At 45.1% G+C, this 23,230-nt stretch overlaps 2 protein-coding genes across 4 annotated transcripts in view; one reads left to right on the top strand and one right to left on the bottom strand.

Annotated features, from left to right (window-relative positions):
• LOC148030542 (UMP-CMP kinase 3-like) overlaps positions 1–23,230 on the bottom strand; it is a 103,099-nt gene that overhangs the window by 12,992 nt on the left and 66,877 nt on the right. The window lies entirely within an intron of this gene.
• LOC148030543 (tubulin beta-2 chain-like) lies at positions 7,697–9,511 on the top strand. Its single transcript, XM_087687096.1, has 4 exons — positions 7,697–7,767; positions 8,274–8,458; positions 8,666–8,983; positions 9,033–9,511. The coding sequence occupies exons 1-4, from the start codon at positions 7,697–7,699 to the stop codon at positions 9,509–9,511; spliced, it is 1,053 nt and encodes a 350-aa protein (XP_087543222.1).

Below are 23,230 nucleotides of genomic sequence, written 5' to 3' on the forward strand. Positions count from 1 at the left end.
TGGTTCATGCCTAATACGTACACCTTTATCTCTTTTAGGGTGCTATGGGACACTACCAGTGGGAGGAGCATGCATAGGGGGCACGTGTTGCAGGTGGTGGGTATGATGACAAGGTATGTTTCTTGTCCACTACTTATGGTTAGGTTTTGTGTTGGGGCAACGCTTATGCACAATAATTTTCAGTGGTTTTGATACTTGGAGTTTGGGGAGTTGCCACTCTAGGGCTATGGCAAACCATTGTTGAGAACTGAAATCTTGTAGCCTAGATAAGCATCAGTATTTTGATTGACAGTAATTTTTTGAAGCTATGCAAGAGTTTGACTTCAAGATTCACTATAGAAAGGGCGCAACTAATATGATTATTGATACTCTTAGTCGAATTCCCAAAGTTTATACCTTATCCATCTCTGAAATCTACATTTATTTCTATGTTTCTCTCAAGGGGTCTTCACTTTGATAAGATCTAGCAAATAGTTCAAGACAGATCAAGTAGCCCAAGAAGCTTTCGCGGTCCACACACCCAAAAGCTTGCTGCTGAGAGAAAGATGGCACAAAAATATTCCATTCATAATGGTTTACTTTTTAAACAAGGCTAAGTGTGTGTGCTCGATGATCAAGATATCTAATATATATATACGAGAGTCACGACGCGCCGAGCATTGGACACCCTGGCATACAACAAACTTTGCCTTGGTTACTTGCTACTTTTATTGGCTGCATATTAAGACTATGGTTGAGTCTTATATGTGTGAGTGCCCCTAGTGTCAACTTAATAAAGTTGAACAGCAAAAATATTACATCTTTTCCAAATTCTAAATGGAAAGTGGACTAAAATTTCTATGGATTTTGTAGTAGGAGTGCCCTGTAAGAATCAAGGTCATGACACAATCCAGTTTGTGCTTGACCGATTAACGAAAATGGCTCGATTCATTCCCACAAAGACGACCAAGAAAAGTCACAAGTTGGCTGGTCTCTTTGTCAAAACATCTTTATAAACTTTAGGTTTGCCCGATGAAATAGTTGGTGACCAATATCCTAAGTTCACTAGTCATTTTTGACAAACGGTTTTCCAAAAGCTCAAAACTTGATTATCCATGTCTTCCTCGAAGCAACTAAAACCAATGGGTAGACCAAAGGACAAATCAAACCATGGAGGATATTTTGCATGCATATGTCTCTTGTAGGCAAACTAATGGGAGTGTTATCTTTCTCACATTGAGTTCACTTATAATAATGCTAAGCATTCAACTACTAGCTATAGCTCAGTTTATGCTTATGTACAGTTATGAGCCAAAACCACTAATTGCCTCAAAGCTTAGGGATTGAAAATACACTCCGTGATCGACTTTCTATGCGATATGCAAGAGATATTGATGATTGCTTGGGAAAGCATTAAAACATCCAATGATCATGCCACACTTTATGCTAATCAACACCATACTCCTCAAGAGCTCCACGAGGACATGTGGGTTTACCTTAAAGTCCCAAAGGACTCTGATTCAATGACTACCGGCAATTGCTATAAATTGTCTTCAAGTTACCGTGGTTCTTTCCAGATTACCAAGAAGATAAGTAGCATATCCTATGAGCTGGATTTACCTTCGAAAATCCGAGTTCACCTTGTATTTCAAGTTAGTTGTTTGAAGGAACAATTGGAACAAGATGAACTAACTGTTTCGATTGAGAAAGCCTCGTGGTTTGAGGACACCACTCGACATATTCCACTTCAATATAAATTGGTTCTTGATATTAGGACTAAATGATTATGTCATACCATTTATCTCGAGTATTTCATCAAGCGGAAAAACCGCACAGAGGCAAAGCCTACTTAGGAATCGGTATCTTCCTTGAAGAGTCGTTTTTCTCACTTCATCCCTAAGGATATTGTTGATGAGAACAACAATCATAAATAGGGGCAATGCCCAATGTTTTTGTCAATTAGTTTGCAATGTGAACATAACTAAGTTAATAAGTTATGTCACCACATTTAGAGTTAGTTGACTCCAGTTGAGATAGAAGTTTGGTCTACCTTAGACCTAAGGGTTATACTTTTCGTCTATCACTTTCAGTTCAACAAGTACACTATCGTTTTCAACTCACACTATCTACTTTCACTCTCTCATTTCTCTCTTCTCCATAATTGGTTCAATCTCCAACATTTGGTATCAAAACCGTACATGTGTGGATTTCATTCAACCACTGTCATCAATCGGTCACTCCACCCAATGACTTGCAGTGGCCAGCTCAATTCGTTAGCCTATAAGAAGAGGGAGGAGCTATGCCAGCTCCGTCTGCCATTCTGTCCCTACACTGCTAGTCTCTAGATTTGCAATTGCTACCTACTGTAATTTGTCCAGCCTAGCACCAACATCACCGCTTGCAACTCTAGCACTACACCAATCACACCACCTTTGTCCCCAGTCTATCCAACAACTACTACTTTTTGCGCTGCTTGTTTCAAGCTATGCTACCCTGTCTCCTGCCTTAATTACGCCTATGCAACTTAACCCGCTCATTGTACTACCTTTGGCTTCACCAATGCAACATGCTCCAACTTTCACCGCCACCTCAACACAATCCCCTGCGCCTCCAACTATGCACCTGCAACTAAGCCACTCTGTGCTATACTAACATTTGGGGCTTTGGTTTGATTTAAGATCCTCATTCACGAGGACATGTATTTTTGAAACCTCACTTAATATGTGGATTAACTTTTAATCACATGGTTAAGTAAATGTTGCATATGTGAGGTGTAATTGGGTTTAGAGTAAATTTACAAGCTTAGGACCCGAGGAAATCACGGGATGTCAAAGGTAAAAGTTGCTATAAGTTATGCCGCACAGGTACTTGGTTATATCTAGTGTCAGTTGTTGGCCTAGGTCATTCATTTGGCCACAAGTGTCTGTTGGTGACACTAGGAAATTGGTATTTAATGGTACCTAATGTCGATCTGATGGTCAAAGATGACGCAGAGACACTCGTCGGGAATGGAAGTTGCCTAGCCAATTTAATTATTTGCTAGTCAGATTATTTTTCAGGGCACCGAAATAATTATTAGATTAATTTTCAGTATTTAAAGATTAAAAATTAATATTTAATTATGGATAATGCTGGAAAAACCATTTGAAAAGGTTGCCACTTGTCAAAAATACCCATGTAAGACTGAAAAACGTCTTTAGAGGCTGGAGAGAGGCATTTTTAGTGTATACAGCCTGCAAGAGTGGAGGAGGAGATGTTGCTAGTCTAATTTGCAACCATTGCAGCATCTTTTGAGGCAGCCAGGGGCAGGAGAAGACCAATCAACAGCAGGTAACCGTATCTACAGGCTGTTGAGACAGGGAAGTAGCAGTAAATGACTGATTTTCTTCAGTTCTTTGCATCTATAGGCTGTTGAGACAAGGCAGCAGTAGTAAATGACAGATTTTCTTCAGTTCTTCGCAAAGAAAGTTTGGATTTTCTCTCTCCTCAGCATTCTCTCTCCTCCGCCAATCTTTCTACAACCTTGCTCCAAAGATTACAGCGTTGAGATTACCATAGGCTGAGAAATTTCAAATTTCTTTGCTCTAAACCCTAATCTGCAAGAAATTAGAATTTAGCAACAACTCGAGAAGTGTGCCAAAAATTGGAAGTTCCAAGACTTGGATTCAATAGGACTGAAGCTGTTTTCAGTCAAATTCGGGTGGAGGGACCAGCAAATCAATGAATTTGGGGAACTTTCCATCTCCATCAAAGCAAGTGAAGGCCAATTGATTGCCCGAATCAAGGGGCAAATCAGATTGAAGACTTGCTGGTCATTTGGGACAGCAAGGGGAGTTGGAATACTGAAAGGGATTGGGAGAATCCCATTGTACATCAACTTCTTCAATTAAGTTATATAAATACCAAAAGGGGTGCCAGTTTTGGGGCCAACAGGGTGTCCAATCTCCAAGATTATATGGTGAACTGTGCATTTCAATTTTGTGAATTTGTTAATTGCTGTAAATAGTGCTTAATCAGTTTATTTACCAGCCTATCCGAGGAGAAAGGCTGGTTACATCCTCTACAAGAATCTTTATCAAAATCATCGAAATAGTACAATTTCTTCAACATTTGCACCAAAGATTTGGGGCTTTTGTGATTCTCAAGTTTGATGCACATCCCGAGGTGCCTTGAGGGTGCTGGTGGCTATTGGCACGCATCCTAAGGCGACATTCCATCAGATTTTTAGGCTCAATTATAAAATCTCTTCAATTTCTCAAAATTTATTCGTGGAGATTTGGGGCTTTGTGTGTTGCAACAGCATTATCTTGCTGTTTATGTGAGAGTGGGAAAGAAATTTGTACAATTTTGAAAACTTGTGATAAAATTTGGAGATTTTCAGCATCAAATTGCTGCATTTAATGTTTGGCACACATCTCAAGGCACATGCAGTAGTACAGGCTACAGCATTGAATTGCTGTAAATCGCAAACTAGGTGCTGTTTTGTGCAAAGTAGGCATGCTTTTTGAGAAGATAGACAGTTTTGATAGTTTTGCACTTGCTTTAGTATCCTATGTTGGGATTTTTGGTATGCAGTTGAGTACATTTCACACTTCATCTTGGAAGTCTTTCACTGCTGAATTCATGCATTAATTTGCAGCAATATCAAATTAGGATACCCAGGATCACGGTAATATTTTGGGAGTCCCCACTAAGGAGGACAAGCCAAATGGCACCAACTATCCCTTGTGGAGTTTTATGGCGTGCAATCTACTTGTTGCAAAGGATATTTGGGATTATGCCACAAGTGATTTGCAGAGACCGGGTGAGCTTGCACCTCAGACACCTCAACATGGTGCTAGAGGACAACCAAGTGCTCCTATTGCTGCCCATGCTCCTCCTACCGTAGATTTAGAGGAGATGGGATTCAAAAGCATGTGCATGCTTTGTCATTGATTGCCTTGTCAATTAGGAGAGCTATTATACCTCATATACGATCACGCAAGACCTCTAAAGCAACTTGGGATGTCTTGGAACGCATGTTTGCAGCTTGTAATGAAGCCAAAATCTTTTACTTACGAAGAGAATTGGCTAATGCACATATGAATGAGAGTGACAACATAAGTGATCACCTTACACACTTGCAAGACTTACATGAGCAGCTGCAAAATATTGATGAGGTTATTTTGGATGCAAAAATGGTGAATGTTATTGCAAATTCACTCCCAAAGTCTTGGCTTCCACACCACACTGAATTTTTCTTCTTCTTCTTCTGCTTCTTCTTCTTTCTTTTTGGTGGTGGTTTGGGTACTTTTGTGAAATTGGAAGGCCTCTTATTACAAGAGGAATAGACTCGAAGAAATGTCGCGACACATTCCGGTGATGTAGCCATGCTCTCTAAATAAACAAGCAAGGGTAAAGCAAAGCAATATGTAAAAAATCAGCCCAAGGTAGATGTGGGACAGCCATGTAACAAGGCTCTACCCAAGACACAACAAAGACAAAGAAAAAGGGGAAATGCCAATATTGTAAGAAACCAAGACATTACATTGATGAATTGAAATGCTACTTTGCCACATCCAAGAAAATACAAGAAAACTAACAAGAAATGCTTCCAAGAAATGCTAGAAACAAACCATAGCTTGCCATTCATATTCAATGAGAAGGAGAAATACAAATGTTGAAGCCATGGCTGCTTGTTGAGAATACTATGATGATAGCTGCTGCAAGGTATACACCCTTTGCAATGGTGGGAAGGAAGAAACCTTCCAAGAAGTGGAGTTTCAAGAAATGAATTGACAAATATATGTTACATTGGCACTCTCTTGCCTTTTATACCCTAGCCTAAAGTAGACTAATTGGCCTAATTAAAGTAGCATGAAAATTGCTTTATTACAATCAAAAAGGTCCCCACATTTGGCCATACTCCACTATTTATAGCTAACCCTAATTAATGTGTCTAGTTCCTAAGCCTAGGTTAAATTTTCTTTATTACAAGCCATCCCAGCCTAAAGAAGCTTTGTCCTCAAAGCTTGAGAAAATGGGAAAGAATACAATGGATGAAATTGTAGATCAAAGCATATGTGGCTGAAAAGATCCCATGATCGATGAAGCTCCATAAGAAATCTATAGTGAATTTCTTGCATGCTGGCATAACCGGGCTGCCATAGTAAAATAGGCATAACTTTCGATAGACACATCCAAATTGGACAAATGATATGTCATATTGAAGTATATGATGTAGGCTACCCTCTCCAAGCAAAAATCCATGATTTTGACAAAGATAAATCATTTAATTCCATGACAGGAATTTAATACAGCAAGCTGTATTCTGCAGGAAAATCCATCTTCTTCAGCCTTTCTCCCATATAAACCATGAAGAAACCATGAGAACAAAGTATCACTAAGTTTTGTATGCAGGATGCCTTGCTGCAAATGACTTTCTCTTAGTATAAGACCACCCGGGTCATATGGAATACCGAGATAATAACCATCAAGAGAAGTAGGATTGTCATGAACCATAAATGTCAAACCACCCGGGTCAAAAGGAAAGAGAGAATCATCTCCATCATGACTATCCGGATCATAGGGAAAAGATACCTCATCATCATCATAAGGCATGTCTTCATTGATACTCTCATCAAAAGTATATGCATCCCAAACATTCTTCTCATGTACATCTCCATATGCATTCCAATCAACATCTTCTTCTATTGGCTGTAGCATACCAAAGTTGTCAATGGGCTGATAGAACCCATCATGTGTTTTCTCAATATCTTCATGTGATGCCTCAATATCTTCATGACATATATGATCAACATAATCCTCTTCAACATCATCATGAAATGTATGTAAACCTTGAGTTTGCTCTTCTTGTTGTACACTAATGTACTCTTGATCAACTTTGTCATGTGTATCCTCTTGCTCTTCATCTTCATCTTCATCTTCAGCTTTGTCTTCAGCTTCATCTTCATTTTCATTTTCATTTTCATCTTCATCTTTATCTTCAGCTTTATTTTCAACTTTGTCTTCAACTTCAACTCCATAAAACTCTTGTTGTTGAACTTGGTAATCCCCTTCTTCATATTCACTTGAATCCTCCAAAACAATGGCTGTAGCAAAATGTTTGTTTCTGCAATAGTTGTCATGACTAGGAGTCCATTGTTCTTTACATTTATAGCATATGAATTGCCGACACATTTCCTTCAACTCTTGGTGAGGTATAAGCCTTTGTTGAATGCCATAGGAAGTAGGAAATTCTAGGACAGCCGATACTTTAATATGCTTTGCCCTGCATACCTTTATGTGACCACAAATATCCTTCTCACCGCATTTATAACAAAACCCTTTTGAAGTGATATCCTCAAACATGCGACTTGACACATAGGTGCCATGTACATTGTTGAATGAGAAAGGATGGATGGGTTCTTCTTCTTCAAAATGATTATCCATAACGTATGTTGGCTGACCTTGGTACTCTGCATAGTGTATTCCATAGGCATCATTTGCTCCCATATTTTTCTCATTTGCATAGCCCATCAATCTCATGAAAATAACCATGATTATGATCATATGAATGCTGCCCCATATGGTAATTCCCTGCATACTCTTGCTGACCATAAGGACAATACCTATGAGATCTATCATCATAAGAACAATGCCCTTCATGCACTTGATGTCTATAGGAATGCTGATGATTAGGTTGTTGCCTTTGACTGAGCATAGGTCTCACACTTACATGTCTGTACCCCCTCTTATACATGCTGTCCATAGTGACAATGATACCAATGTAAATGATACTTTCAAATGGTGAGTCAAATACAACTCGCTAAGCACTCAGTTGCATTTGAAGTTGTTGATGGACAGTTGATGCCTTTGCAGACATCTCCACTGCCTCCCTATACAAAACATTATTAGGTTCCATATCAAAAACTTGTTGAAAACATTCTTATGCCCTTGTGAAGTGCTCTTTGGCCTTTCGTGTCTTTGTTAATAGAAATCCCTGTGAGGTATAGGCATTCCATAGAAACCAAAGTGTTGTTGAAGGTTCTTGGATTCACTCTCTAGGCCTCCTCAAGTTTAGAAATAGCATCTTCTACCAGCTTGATGGATTCTAAACAATGCAGGATGCATTCGCAAAGAATCTTAAAGGAAGAAATTCAAAGAAGGATTGAGTTGGAGGTTGAGAATGCTGTCTCGCAACAATCCTTGGCAAAGTTGCCACTCTTGTAGTAGAATCATAGAGATCTAGTGGATTTGAAGGAGAGAATACAGAAAGGCAAGCTCTCCTTAGGTAATGCAAGGGAAGTGGGCAGGTATAATGGCGTTGAGTTCAGTGATGATGGGGATACAGATGATGACGCTTCCATTATGCCTTCTGATGTTACAAATGAGAGCTATGAGCATCCAAGGACTAGGCTGCCATCTCCCAAGCCTTTGTCAAGAGGCTTTAGCTTATGGAGTGTTCTTCTGAGGAAATTGGATGCACAACAGATAGCAGGTGCTATCATCTTCATATGCGAGTGTGTTCCAGAAAGATCTCCACAGTCAAAACTAGATGCACCAAGTCTTGGAGTAGATGACAGGATTTTGCACATTCTTATTCCTGACTAGATCCTTCGGTCACAGTTCTTATCGCAGACATGGCTGTTGCCTGTCAACTTGCACTGGCTTCCTCTACTGCTCTTTCATGAGCCTCTATGTGCAGATCTTTCCCTAGCTTTTGCTTCTCTTTTGCAAGCCTCTGTTGTAGCTCTTTCAATAGCAGCTCTCTCTCGTGCCTCTGCAGCTACTCATTCTTGTGCTTTGGCTGTGATTCTCTCAACAGCAGCCAACAGATCTTTCCCTGGCTTCTGCTGCTCTTTCATAAGCCTCTGCTATAGCTTCCGCCTTGATAACTTCGTCTTCGGCCAGTTCGGCGCCGGTAACAACTGGGCCAAGGGTCATTACACGGAAGGAGCGGAGCTCATCGACTCCGTTCTTGATGTTGTGCACAAGGAGGCTGAGAACTGTGACTGCCTTCAAGGTTTTGAGGTTTGCCATTCTCGAGGCTGAGAACTGTGACTGCCTTCAAGGTTTCGAGGTTTACCATTCTCTGGGAGGGGACACTGGCTCAGGTATGGGTACTCTCCTTATCTCTAAGATCAGGGAGGAGTATCCACATAGGATGATGATGACCTTCTCGGTCTTCCCCTCTTTGAAGGTTTCAGACACAGTCGTCGAGCCATACAACCCTACATTATCTGTGCATCAGCTCATAGAGAATGCCGACGAGTGTATGGTTCTTGACAACAAAGCTCTATATGACATATGCTTCAGAAATTTGAAACTAGTGACGCCTACCTTCGGTGACCTGAATCATCTCATATCAGCTACTATGAGCGGCGTGACTTGTTGTTTGTGCTTCCCTGGTCAGCTTAACTCAGATCTGCGAAAGCTTGCTGTGAATCTGATTCCATTTCCGCGCTTGCACTTCTTCATGGTCAGATTTGCTCCCTTGACCTCTCCTACTTCACCAAACATGGTCCATTTGAACAATAGAGCTCATCTATGAACAAGGATATGGCACATCTCAGAACAGGCACATTTCATGCTGCTGTCCTGAACGTGATGAAGAGAGTAATAGGAAGGCTAATAGAGCCAAATCTCTATTCTATAGGTTGCTCAAGAGGTCAAGAACCAAGTTATGGAGTCCATTGTCGTTGAAAGAGCCATGGTTGGAAGATTTAAGCAAGATATTGGCTATGGAGTATGAAGGGAGCTTGAAACGGGAGAGAGAAAGACTGTGTCTGAAAAGCAAACCCTTCCCTCTCAAAAGTAACCCCCACCAAACTCAATCTCAACTCAAGTTACCTGCATTTTGTCCATCTCTCTTCATTTTTTGAGCTGAAATTGAGCCACGACCTGTTAAAATTGGATGGAGCCCGCCATTGCCCATTGGATATTACCAAGATCCACCATCTTCAACACGGTTTGAAGTAGTACAACCACCTGACTAGTCACTGTCAAGTAGAAACCAAACCATGTAACTGTATTCAACTCCAGTTACACAAAAATGATGTTTGTAACCAAATCTTCCATGAAAATGACCTCCCCAGCCAGATCATTATCATGAAAATGATGGAATTAAAGCCTGCCTTGGATCAAAGCAAAGCTCTGATACCAATTGAAATGATACTTTGCCACATCCAAGAAAATACAAGAAAACTAACAAGAAATGCTTCCAAGAAATGCTAGAAACAAACCATAGCTTGCCATTCATATTCAATGAGAAGGAGAAATACAAATGTTGAAGCCATGGCTGCTTGTTGAGAATACTATGATGATAGCTGCTGCAAGGTATACACCCTTTGCAATGGTGGGAAGGAAGAAACCTTCCAAGAAGTGGAGTTTCAAGAAATGAATTGACAAATATATGTTACATTGGCACTCTCTTGCCTTTTATACCCTAGCCTAAAGTAGACTAATTGGCCTAATTAAAGTAGCATGAAAATTGCTTTATTACAATCAAAAAGGTCCCCACATTTGGCCATACTCCACTATTTATAGCTAACCCTAATTAATGTGTCTAGTTCCTAAGCCTAGGTTAAATTTTCTTTATTACATGAATGCACAAAAAGATTGGCCAAAGAGAAAAAAGAGTCCACTTTTGGCTGTCCATGAGACATCTGCCATTCAATCTTCGGGTAGGGATACTACAACCAATTTTGTAGAGGACTATGCATTCTTGGCATGCAATTATGACACTTCCATAGCTGATAGCGCATTTAATGCTACTGAAACGTAGCACACTTGATATTTTGATAGTGGGGCATCCAAGCATATCACCTCACCAAAGTGTTTGTTCACATCATTACATTCAACCCCTACAAGGAAGCATGTTACATGTGCTAATAACAAAAATTATGATATTTGTGGCATTGGTTCAATACTGATTACTAATACCAATGGCTCAAATTTTATGCTTCTAAATATCTTGTTTGTGCCTGGTATCAACAATAATTTATTGTCCATTTCAACTTTCAATAAGCATGGAGTAAGGTCTTCTTTGATGGATGACAAGTGTATTGTCAAAGACAAACAGCTTGACTACGCTCTTCGATTGTCAGGTACCTTGTATAAGGGTCTATTTTTGTTGGACACATACGAGAAGAGTTTTCATGATGCTCTGACAGTTAGCACTCTTATGCCCGCTATGTAGAATGTGGAGCTATGGCATGCCCAATTTAGTCATATGAGTGTTACTAGTCTAATGACTCTTCAGCATTGTCAAATGGTGGATGCCTTACCTTGTGTGAAGATCCCACCTCCTTGTGCATGTGAAGGACGTATCTTGGGTAAAATGCACAGGTTTGCTTTCAAAAAGGATGTTGATGTGCATGTTGTCCGAAAATTGCAGCTAATACACTCGGATGTATGTGGTCCCATAAGGATACAAACACTTGGGGGTCATCTCTATTTTGTCACTTAAAGTTTTATAGATGACTACTCACACTACTATACATGGGTATAAGGGCTCAAAACAAAATTTGATGTATTTATGTACTTTAAACATTTGGTTACTAAGGTTTTTTTTTTTTTTTTTGCAAGTAAAATGTGGCTGATTATGTTACTCAAAAAAACAGATTACAACGGAGTGCTCATGCTCAACAGACTAGCTGGAGCTGATGCAAAGTCATAATTACATCATGTATACCGGCCTCTCAAGGCGGTCTAGGGGAAATAGGGCCAAGAAGCCATGGAGGGGGGGTGTATCGCCATTTGGGGCTGCCTGCCTGCATCACAAAGAACAGGTCTTGACCACCCCAAGTGCGCATGAACTGACAACGGAGCTCCTGACAAGCCCTCGACTCGCCTTGCACCTGATCCCATCGGTCGCAGAGGGAGTGGATGATGGAGGTCCAAAGCTCTGCTAAGGTCGCATGTATTGAAAGTCTGTGTCTGCCAAAAGCCTTTTGACACCGCGCCTTCCGGATATGCCATCCAATAAGACTCCCTATGATCTCCTATATCTCAGAGCGGTCTGTTGTGGGCTCTAGTACTACCTGCGGATGGGTAGGGCCTCCAAACCGACCACTGCACATGACCCTGCCTCGATAATGAATATTGTGTCCTGCATCCCAGCCTCATACAGAAGGTGACGGCCCTAGCTAACTGCCTGCCAGCAGAAAGCTCCCCATGAGATACATCCAACGCTAGGTGCTATCCGGCAAAGGATGCGGCATGCTCCTCTCCACACAAGTTGCACCTCCTCACAGGACCAAAGGCAGTGCTTTGGGGTTTCCATAGGCTGCTGTGTACAGCACTTACAGCCTCCCTCCTGCATCTGGGCAAGCCAACTTCCCACCGCCAAGCCTCCATGTGCCACCAGCCATAAAAAATATGATACCCTTCTTGCCTCTAGCTATCCCATAGGCAACACTAGAAAGTCCGTCGGAAAGGCTCCGTAATACTGTGCTCCGCCCAATGCCTGCTACATGACGGCGCCCAATCCATATCCTGCTGCATCAGTACATGTCTGCCAATCTTGGCAATGTACTCCAGGAACCTCGGTGGCTTCTTGGCAACCGCAGTAGCCGGCCATAGCCACTCTCCTGGATCCCACTCCAGCTCATCAAGTGGTCTGCTCTCCCAGATCCAAAGCCGCGACTCCCTAAGCTCCCTCCACAAAACATAGGGGTCCAGTCACCATGTCTTCCCCTAAGGGCCCACCACCCGAATCCGCCTCTACAAAAGGGCAGCTATCGCCTTATCCTGCTACCCTCTACAAACGCCCCTCCTCCTGAACGGTAAAGAAAATCCCTTGCGGGGCGCCGCCCACCCTACCTGCCACTTGTAGGGGGATGCCTGCTAGTGAAAACCTAGCGGCCCATATCTCCCCGAGCTCTATCAACTCTCGTATACGGGGAGCAAGCCACTCCAGAGGTATCGCTGCGTCTATCTCCCTTCTCCTCAACTTTACTCCTCTCTAGCAGCTTGATACACGCTGCAGCACCTCCTCGTCCGCCATTCTATATACCTCCCCCCAAGTCTTGATGGTACGGATTGGGCCGGCCTCCCAACCAGTCCACTAGATGTGGGGGAACTCGCCAATCTGTGCCCCTTCCCGATCTTTGACCTGGGGGTTCCAGATCACCGGTTGATGATCTATCTCCTCCTAGTAGCCTGGGGGTCTCTCGATTAGGGCCTTACGAAGGCCCTGCCACATGTGGAGTAAGCTGCGTAGAAAAGGTGATCTAGGGGGGGGGGGGAGGGAAGGGGGGTGATGTGCGCTAACGTGAAGATCTGTATTAAGGACAGCCAAGTCTACAATCCTGAAGACCCTCTTGCAATAAGACCTTCCAGGTCTGCCCACTTGGTGTGAGGCTGCGGACAACAAGCTTGCCCAAAAGGGCCATACTCTAATACTCTGGGTCTATGATCCTAAACCCTTCCTCTAACTGATGCCGTATGATGGTCGCCCACACCACCTTGGCCCTGGAGTCCTTGGAGCCATCTGACCCTGACCAAAGGAAATTCCACATTAGGCGGCGAAGCTGCACTACGCAGGATGAGGAGAAGCACCAACACGAGGCGATGTACCAAGCCGTTGCTACGAGGACTTAGTTGACCACCACGGCTCGGCTGGCTAGTGAGAGGCAAGCTATGCTCCAATATGTCAGCTTCCTCCAAATAGAATCAAGGACAGGAAGAAATTGTTGGGCAGGAGTGATGTGGAGTCCCACATGGAAACCTAGGTACCGAACGGTCTGCCCTCTACTCACCCATCTAAATCCCAGGTGGATGCCCCACTCTGTGCTAGAGTCCGGGTCTGTGAGGAAACCAACTGACTTTTGCCAGTTGATATTCGCTCCGGCTCTGCAGAACAGAACACGTCAAAAGCCAGCCTCACTCTCTCCAACATCAACTCATCGCCCTCTATGTAGAGTGTTGTGTCATCTGCATACTTTGAGTCTAACAACTCAGTCTCCTCTCTCACTCGAAGTTGGAGGCCGCGTAATCCGCTCACACGTGACCTGAGGAAGTGAGACATCGCCTCTACAAAGAGTAGAAATAGGTATGGGGCCAGGGGGCAGCCCTGTCGGACCGAACTCTCCATCCAAAACTCCTCTCCTCGCCTTCCACCTATGAGAATCCTACTGGTAGCCAATCTATAAAGTGCGGAGACCCTGCAAATCCAAGCCTAAGGGAAATCCAACCTCGCCATGGTGCCCTCTAGGAAGTCCCAATCTCCCCTGTCATAAGCTTTCTCAAAATCCAAGAGTAGTATGGCCAATCTTTGCCCACTGTGCTGAGCCCACTTTGTCGCCTCAAAGAAGGTGAATACATTGTCCAAGATGCTCCTATCTTGGACAAAGCCTGTTTGTGTGCCATGGATGATGTCTGGAAGCACAAGGCGTAGTCGCCTACTAATTGTCTTTGCCAGTGCCTTGTAGGCCACTGGCACTAAGGTGATCGATCTCCACTGGGAAAGCTCCAACCGGTCTCCCCCTTTGGGCAGAAGACTGATAAGGCCTGCCAAAAGACTCCCTGGCATCTGTCCTGAAGTGAAAATCTCCTAGAAGGCCATCAATAGGGGGTCCTTTACCACTTCCCAGTAGGTAGTGAAGAAGGCCTTAGAGAGGCCATCCTCTTCCAGGCATTTCTGCCCATCCTGTGTGTATAGAAAGCCTCCTCTAGTTCCTTCTCTGTGAAGGGGGCTAGGAGGGAGCGTCCAATCTCCTTTGTGACGAGGGAGTCCAGACCTGCTGTCTACATCATTGTCCTATAGCTAAGGCTGTCTCCTGCTGGAAAAGGCGCTTGTAGTGATCTGGCAATCTCCATCACCTCGTCTGGGCTAGAACTAATCCTCCTATACTGATCTCAAAGGCTGCGTATCTGCTCTCCTATGGTGCGAGGCTGGTACACCTGGAAGAACTCCTCGCACGTCGTGTCCCCCTTCCGTGTCCAGAAGGCTGCTAAGGTGCGGAAAGAGAATTTCGAATGCCTGTCCTCTAGGCCAACAATGGTTGCTCGCGCGCGCACCTTCTGTGCGTGGAGGGTGGGATTCCCTGGTACCTCCTGTAATAATCTCTGCGTGGCTGCGAGGTCCTGCTGGAGTGCTCTCTCCTCCTCCCAGCTCTGCTGCCTAGCTTGTATGGCTACCGCTTGGCAGATTCTGCTCGACTCGACTAGGACCTCTGCAACCTCCTCTGCGATCCAGTCCCTCCTGGCCCCACTCTCTAGTCCAAATCTGCTCTATCTGTCTCGTCACCTCCTCCCTCCTATAGATCGAGTCAGGAATTCGACAAGATCATGTGTCTAGGGCAGACACTGGGGGATCAAGTGTTAGAAGAACCGGGCAATGATCTGATAGCATGGTGCCCGTCATCTGGCCTCCACGAGAGCCTCCCCACTCTTCCACATAAAACCTGTCCAACCGTTGCAGCATGACTCCGCCTAGCTGCCTCTATCCCCAAGAGAAGTCTAGCAACCTCTCCCTCCTGTAAAAGGCAGGGTCTCTCCAGGCATCGCATGCTCCAACTGTCAATAGAAAGACCTCCCATGCCTCCTGCTCCTCCCCCGCCATGCCCTGGTAGTTTCTGCCTCTGCCCTGCTGGTCCTTCAAAGCCTCCAAGTTGTTGAAGGCTCCTCCAATGATCCAGGAGTCTACCTCTAGGAGTCCATCCGCAATCTCCACCCAGAACCTGTTGCGTGCCCTAACCTCCGTAGGGGCATAGACATTGAGGACTCCAAGGCACAAGTCCCCAATATCCAATCTGATCCATAGAACCCTCCCTGCCACTATCGTCCCGCGGTCTCATACACAAGCAGTGAGACTCGGGCCAATAGAGGTGCATATGCCTCCACTCCTGCCATGGGCACCTATGGCGTGCTCCCAGTAAGTGTGTGAGCTGCCCGGGAGTATCTTCCCAACCCGCTGGGCCTAGGTAGGAGTGAGCTTGTGCTCCTGTAGCAGTAAGATGTCGATCCGTCCGACAAGGGCAAGCTACAGCTCCTATCGAACAATCAACTTCTTGGAACCACGTGCCCCACTGTAGTGGAGACTATTCACATTCCAGGATGCAAGGTGTAAGCTCATGGGGAAACCTGTGACTAACCGAACAGGCATCTATTCGGTATGGAGGCTGCTGATGAGGAGGAAAAACTATGGGGGATATAAGTACGCTTTGCCGCAGTCTGGACGGCGAACTCCAATCCCCCATGGTGGCCCTCGGTCGAGACCATAGGGGTGATAGATGCTCCAGGTGGCACTATCAATGCATCTATCAACCATGCTAAGAGTAGTGACTCTGTACACTCGTAAAAACGGGCCGCCTGTGCCAAGGGCCACTCGACCACATCTCACGGAGCTCTCCACTGTGGAGGGGCTCGAAAGATAATGCTCAAGTGTGGAACCTTGGCACCAACCCACCAGTTAATGTCCATCATGCAACCAGGCCACTGCTACGCAAATAGTGCTAGTCCTCCCTCTCCCATCCACTGGGAGGTGTGGTCCGCCACCTGACTTTTCAGCTCCTCCTCTATCTGTGTTGTCGTCCACTCCTCTAAGTGAGAGGACTATAGGAAAAATGCGTAGTTTGATCTATCCGGTGGTGCTAGTAGATGGACCTTACCCCTCCTTGACTTACGAATCATGAAGATCCCCACCTTCAGCTCCTCCTCTATCTGTGTCGTCGTCCACTCCTCTGAGTGAGAGAACTAAAGAAAAAACGTGTAGTTTGGTCCATCCGGTGGTGCTCGTAGATTGACCTTGCCCCTCCTTGACTTACGAACCACAAAGATCTCCACCTCTAGAGATAGTGGGAACTCTCCGCGCTCCGCAACTCTCAAGTAGGACCATGGGTCACTGCGGAAAAACTCCTGTGGCAACAGCTGTGCCTGTCTCGGGAAAGTGTGACAGGCGGCAGGGGCGGATGAGCTGGTTACTGTGTGGAAGGGAGAAGACTGTTGACGCGAGGAGGATGTAGGCGTGTGTGGCTCATCACCTCTTGTGGGAGGAGGGGGGGTGGGTCTGGGAGGGATCACCTAAACCGGGTGCGGATCAAGGGGGGTACTCGGTAGGAAAGGTGGTGGAGGAAAAGAGGGTTGGGGGATGGTGGGATGGTCTGAGGTACGTGGTGGGTGTGTTGGGGGGATTGGTGGTCCTGGAAGGGGGGGCTGCGGGCCAGGGTCAGGGGGGGCATGGGAGGTGTGTGTGTGTGTATGTGTGTCAGGGGGGGGGGGAGAGGTGGAATGGGTGTGGGATCTCAAGTGAGGTAGTTTGTGGTGCAGGTGGTGAGTGTGGGGGACTGTGGTCCTGGGGGGGGGGGGGGGGGGGAAAGGGGGGGTGTGGGCGGAGGGGGCTCCTGCGGAGTGCTTTGCCGAGGAGGCGTCGCCCGCCCTCCTGCTTCCTGCTACCAAGGCTAGGTCTGAGGAGCTGGCTGTGGGCCCCCCCGTCGTCTCCCTCTCTGTCGTCTCTAGACCCGTGTAAAGCCATCAACGTCCACCGATGGACCTGTCGACAGAACCGCCTTGGCTCCGAAACGTGTACAATCTGCAACCTAATACCCAAAGTCGTGGCAGCGCACGCATTGCCCTGGTTGCCTGTCACAATGACTTGCTGCCTAAAGGAGTGACCTCCTGCCTCAATCTCCAAGAACTTTGGTATACTCTTTGTGTCCTTCACAGCCACTCCTACCTTTAGGACTCCTGCAGCTGTCACTGCATCCACGAAGGAGGCAGGAAGAACTGTGCCAAAGAGTCGTCCAAAGTCCTCCACTAACTGGAGGTACTCTACCGCCAGTCCGGGGAAAAGTAAGGTGACTAGGCGTTTGAGAAAATTATTGTGGAGCACAAATGTCTCCACTATGAAGCCGCTATACCAAGGAACCATGTAGATGACCCCCTTCATGGAGGCATAGGGCGAGCTCTCCACTAACTCACGAGCTGCGTCCGCAAAGGTGAGTCGAACCATGAAGATACCTCGGCCCATGAGGACTGCCTCCACGATCTGTGTTGTGCCAATGCGCAACGTGGAGTGAAGCTAGTCCCACAGCTCGGCCCTCGACGGGGAGTGTCCAACAACCTGACCAAATATCGTTGTTTCTTTCAGCTCCAACTCTGTGGCCCAGACGGCTGAGAGCTGTTCCTCAAAGAGGATGATGCGCAAGGTGTTTGACTAGGGGGCACTCGCAGAATGCGCCGGCGTCTGACCAAGGGTTTCCATTGCACGTCCCTGCTAGGAACCTACCAATCATGTTGATGTGCTACCGGGAAGAAAGTTGTTGCAAGGGGGAGGGAGCAGCTCGATGTGGGGGGGAGTCGATGGCGAGGAAGGAGGGGGGGGGGGGGGGGGGGGAGGGGTTGTCCTAAAGGTGGTAAGACCACCTGGCTGGGCCTCAAAGGCGCACAAGGGGGGGTGGGGGCTCAAGCCGGGCAGGAGGGCGGGCAGGGGGCGGGCGGACAGGGGGCTGATAGGGCGGCGGGCGAGCAGGGCGGCAGGCGGCCACAAGGCGGGGGGGAGGGGGAAGACTATCGAGCGGGAGGGAGGGGGAGGATTGTTGAGCGAGAAGGAGGGAGGACTAGCCCAGGGTGGGGGGAGGGGGCTAGCGCAGGTTGGGGGGGTGGGGGGGGGGGGGGGGGGGGGGTGGGACTGGTGCGGCGTCGGATTAGACGGAGGCAGGGGGCAGCTTGCGACGTGATGGCGGGTGCTCACATTCTCAATATTCTTTGGTTGCTAAGGTTGAGGTAGAAGCTAGTTTAAAGTGTAGACACTTCTCACAACTAGAGGGGGGAAATTATACATTTCGTGCTTTTGAGACATTTTTGCTTGAAACAGGCATCATACATCAATCCACTACATAGTTTTTCCATGTGTGAATCAAATGTCAAACACAAACGCTTATAAAAATGTTGGTTTGAGCCCTAGACTTGAATCATACATGACTCTAATTTATCAACATATTTTAACGAATTATGAAAAAAGTACTAATCTTGCAAGCATCTTTAAAAAACTTTTAGATAAATCACAGCAGACAATTTCCAAATAAAAAGATAAATGTGTGTGTGTGTGTGTGTGCACGCACGCGCGTGTTCAACTTTTACAATGCAAGCTCATTGCACTACAAACTTTGAGGGCCAAGAGAGAGAGAGACAAAGAAAGAAAGAAAGAAAAATATATTAATGACTACATAAGGCCAATGTAGCATATGAGACAAAATCCAAAGTACATCTATGTCTAATGCCATCTCATCAATAAGGTGAAAACTTTAAAATAAGTGGCCTATGAAACAATGCTAAGAAATAGCTTTACGATGGGACTATGCTAGACTAAAACCATGTCTAGTATTGTCCCATCAGTAGAAAGAAACAGAAACCCAAATCTGACAGAACTATATAGAGAAAAATGTAGTGGAGACTATAGGCTGTAGCGAATCTCAAGGTCTGCACATGATCTCAGCTATGATGCAATCCCTAATTGCTCCACTGATATGCCCGGTAGTCAGTCTTTGGTGTCTTGTGATAATGCCTTTGATCTAACAGTGGTGCAATCTCCTCGGATGTGGACTTGGTAGACATGGTTGTCATGCTTGACAAAGTGAAATGGCTCTATCCTCTGCTCGAGTGTCCATATATGCTGGCCGAATAGTGAATCCATCATCAAAGACATGCAAGAAGTGACTCTGATAGAACTCCATCCTCGATCCTAGAGAGAGTGGTGGGTGGATCCATGTCCTCTTTGTCTCAATCCTCAAGCTATCAGCTTTGATCACCCGGTTCAGCTCTGATCGGATGACAGCTAGTGTAGGGCAGTCAAGGTTAATAGTCAAAAGGTGTAAGGCACTCAATATCAAAACCATGTAGGCTCATCCAGATAGTCATTTGTGAAAACCAACAATCCTTCTCATCCTTTGCTGCTAATTCTCTAGATGAAGTTAGTGCCAATCTATGACGTAAGAGATCCCATAATCTGTCAAAAGGTCACCACTCTGAAGAGTGCCTCCGTACTATAGATACTAAACCATAGCTCTGCTCTTAACAATGGGATGTGGAGTGGAGGGCTTACTCCTAATCATATGTGCTATCATCATGTTCAGTGATCTGTCCATACTATCCCAACCATCATAATAATCTCTCTCTATTCTTGTCTGATCAATGAGTGGACTGAGACACCTGTGGTACAAGCTATAGTCTCATATCTCTACTCCATATAGTAGTGTAGGTGTGACTAGCGTGTCAAACAACCATAGTTTGGTGTGAGTTTCCTGCAACTATATGTGAGCACATGACTCTCATGTCACAAGCATGTGAGAAATGTTCTGCCACTAGCCCATCCTCATCTTGTGCCCTCCCATTTTATAATCTATAAATTGCATCTCTAACCATTTTCCAAGTGAAGAAAGACCACGGTGTTGGCCTACAAGCCTGTGGGGACTGCATAGGTGGTTTTCCTAGTAGATCATACAAATATCTACCATAATCAAGCCAAGTGTTTGGTGATGTAATCTGTATGAGGGACTGTTTTTCATGAACATCTTCCATGCACTCTTGCTGTCCTGTCCCAAAAATATCTGATATATCTCTGCTTCTCCTTTCGCGAAAAAGTCTCACTTCTTCTTCCACACAAAGTGTTTGAAGAATGTCCTTGCTTGATGATGTGTCCGAGTGCTTGGCTCCACTTCTCTATAAGCTAGCCCCAGTGACTACACTCATCAAATACCACCTATTTTGGGGAGCAATAGAGAGTGTGGGTTTACATCAGGGCAAGGTGTGTGGGAATGCATACATGGCTGATCTATGTATGGCTTCTGCTAAGCTCCTTGTACGTTCCTCTAACGATCTACTTAAGTCCAATGTATGTAAATTATTTTGCAAAGAGCCACTGTAGATGTGTGAGGTGTCTTCCACAAAGTGGTATTTGAGATGTTTAGAGAGGTGTGGTGTTCCATATTTCATATATCCACAAGAGAGCACGAAAGTCAAGATAGCATGATTTGCTACTATACCGATTGGTCTCTTAGATTTTGGATGTCTAGTATCAATGCAGGTGAACCTATCAAGTAATCCACAGTACTAGCCTCTCCTTTGTGGTTCCAACATGTCAAAGTGTTTGATCTTGGCCATTGTGGTAGACCATTAAAGATGGCTAGTCTATGTGCACTTCCCAAACCCAATAGATGTGTCCCATAAGTACTCACGTATTTATCCTGAGCTCTCCTGAATAGGCCTATTCCATCCATAATAATCTCTTTTAACATGGAATTATCATGCATATAAAAGTTACACTATCTATCTCCAGTGCGTGCATTGAAATCTCCCACTAGTAATATGTCCCCAATGCTAGCATATCTCATAATATCCTCATAGTACATCAAAGGGAGATCCATCTCATGTGGCATAGGTTGAGTTTGTAAGAGGAAAGTAGCATATAATGAATACATCCCATAGTCTTCCTACATGTATCCTAATCCATAAGTATCATGCATCATCATCTCTCTTCATTACAAGCACCATCCCTTTGAGGTCTTCCCGGACCTCGGTATAGTATGGCCACACCTCCAAAACCCCTAGTGCTTCCTAGTTTTCTCATTGTTGGATGAAATACACTTTCCCACATGTAGCCCTACATATCTCGCAATCGGCTACCTTTACATTGGTGTGTTTCTATAGGCTCCAATATAATTCTATATTGATATCCTAAGTGCCTCATAGGCCTCGTACTGTCATGCAGTCCTTCTATCCATGATGATGACCTCCGTCCATCCCTATAAACATCCCATTTCCCTTCTTTGCGGGTTTCCAATACTTTGGGCATGGTTCTTTGCAATGTGCTATCTGTGTTTGGGTAAGGTCCTCATCCAAATAAATCTTCTCGCCTTTGAGGGCTCTCCTCCTAGAGAGGAAGGCCTTTGTCTTAGCATCTTTCTATGGGCTGCTCTTCGTCTCATAATTCATAGTTCAAAGCGAATCATGAGATGAATTTCTTTGTACTTCCTTTCATTTATGGTGCATGAGGTCTTTCCATGCCTGTCAGATCCTAGGGAGATGGTCCAGTCACGGACCCTACGGTAATACGTCTTGTTGCATGTGTTCTTAGAAGGGGTGTGGAACATTGTTTTCATGGCTGGTTGTATTACTCATGATCAGATTCCTCTCCCAAATATTCATTTTCCATGGTTTGATGTTTACATTTGTCTGCATCATCCATCCCTATAATTAATTGTATTCACACATTGCAATAATTGTTGCACTATTGCAAAGTATTATACAATGTATGCTCTCCCTATTGCATATGGTCACTATTGCATCAGACCATCAGGTCACCACAGCCCCAAAGACACTCAGCAGTTGCTGTCACTGTCACAGTAAACACTGTCACTTTCAAGAGAGTCAATCACTGTTCCAGTGCCAGAATCACCTCTCTAAGAGAAATGCCCTGTAATAACTGTCCAGCATCACCAACTTTTGTGTCACTGCTCCAGTCCTGCTTGCATCACCCCAGTCTAACCTTCATCATGACAGTCCCACACAACTTGCATCAAACCACTGTTCAAGAGAAGTTCAAGCGAAGTTTTGCCACTGATGTCAGACAGTCACATCAAACAGTCATGGCGAGCATTTCACTAACACTCATGTCAGACAGTCACATCAAATCACGGTGAGCATTCCACTGACAGTCCGGCGCCATCACTGCATCACAGAGAGAGAGAGAGAGAGAGAGAGAGAGAGAGTATATTAAGGTCTCTAAAAGGCCAATGTGGCCTATGAGACCAAAGCAATACATACAATGATGGTGTGTTTCTCATCTGGAAAGAGAAAAAGATGAAAAACAAATGCCTATAAGACTGAAAAAAATGAAATAGTGTCCTATAAATGGGAAACATGTCAGTGATCTGAAAGTGAGAGTAGAGAAAGGAAAACTCTCCATCAATGATATGTCTGTTCTCTAAGGAGGTGTATCTCTGCATGGCTGAGGCGTCTCGGCATCTGTCTCCTGTGGCGCTCAATGATGGCTTTAATTTGTCTGTGGTGTGGATGTCTAGGCCTTCGTCTGGGTGGACATGGGCGCCTAGACTGGCTAAATGCCACTGCTCTATCCAAAGGGACACCTACAGGAGATGAGGTCCAATGATGTACTCTTGTAGGCTGTGTGGCAGTAGTAGTGGTATCTGCCATACTCTGTCGTGTATCAGTGAAAAAGTCAGTGACTACTCTCTGTCTATGTGAGCCGTGTTGTGGGGGCCTCCTACTCCATAGAATTGTTGCTCTGCGCCTCTGGAGCTCCAAGAGG

The sequence above is a fragment of the Lygodium microphyllum genome, chromosome 10 (assembly GCF_053477565.2).
Source record: "Lygodium microphyllum isolate KBCC chromosome 10, Lygodium_microphyllum_v1.1.10, whole genome shotgun sequence".
Classification (NCBI taxonomy): Eukaryota; Viridiplantae; Streptophyta; class Polypodiopsida; order Schizaeales; family Lygodiaceae; genus Lygodium; species Lygodium microphyllum.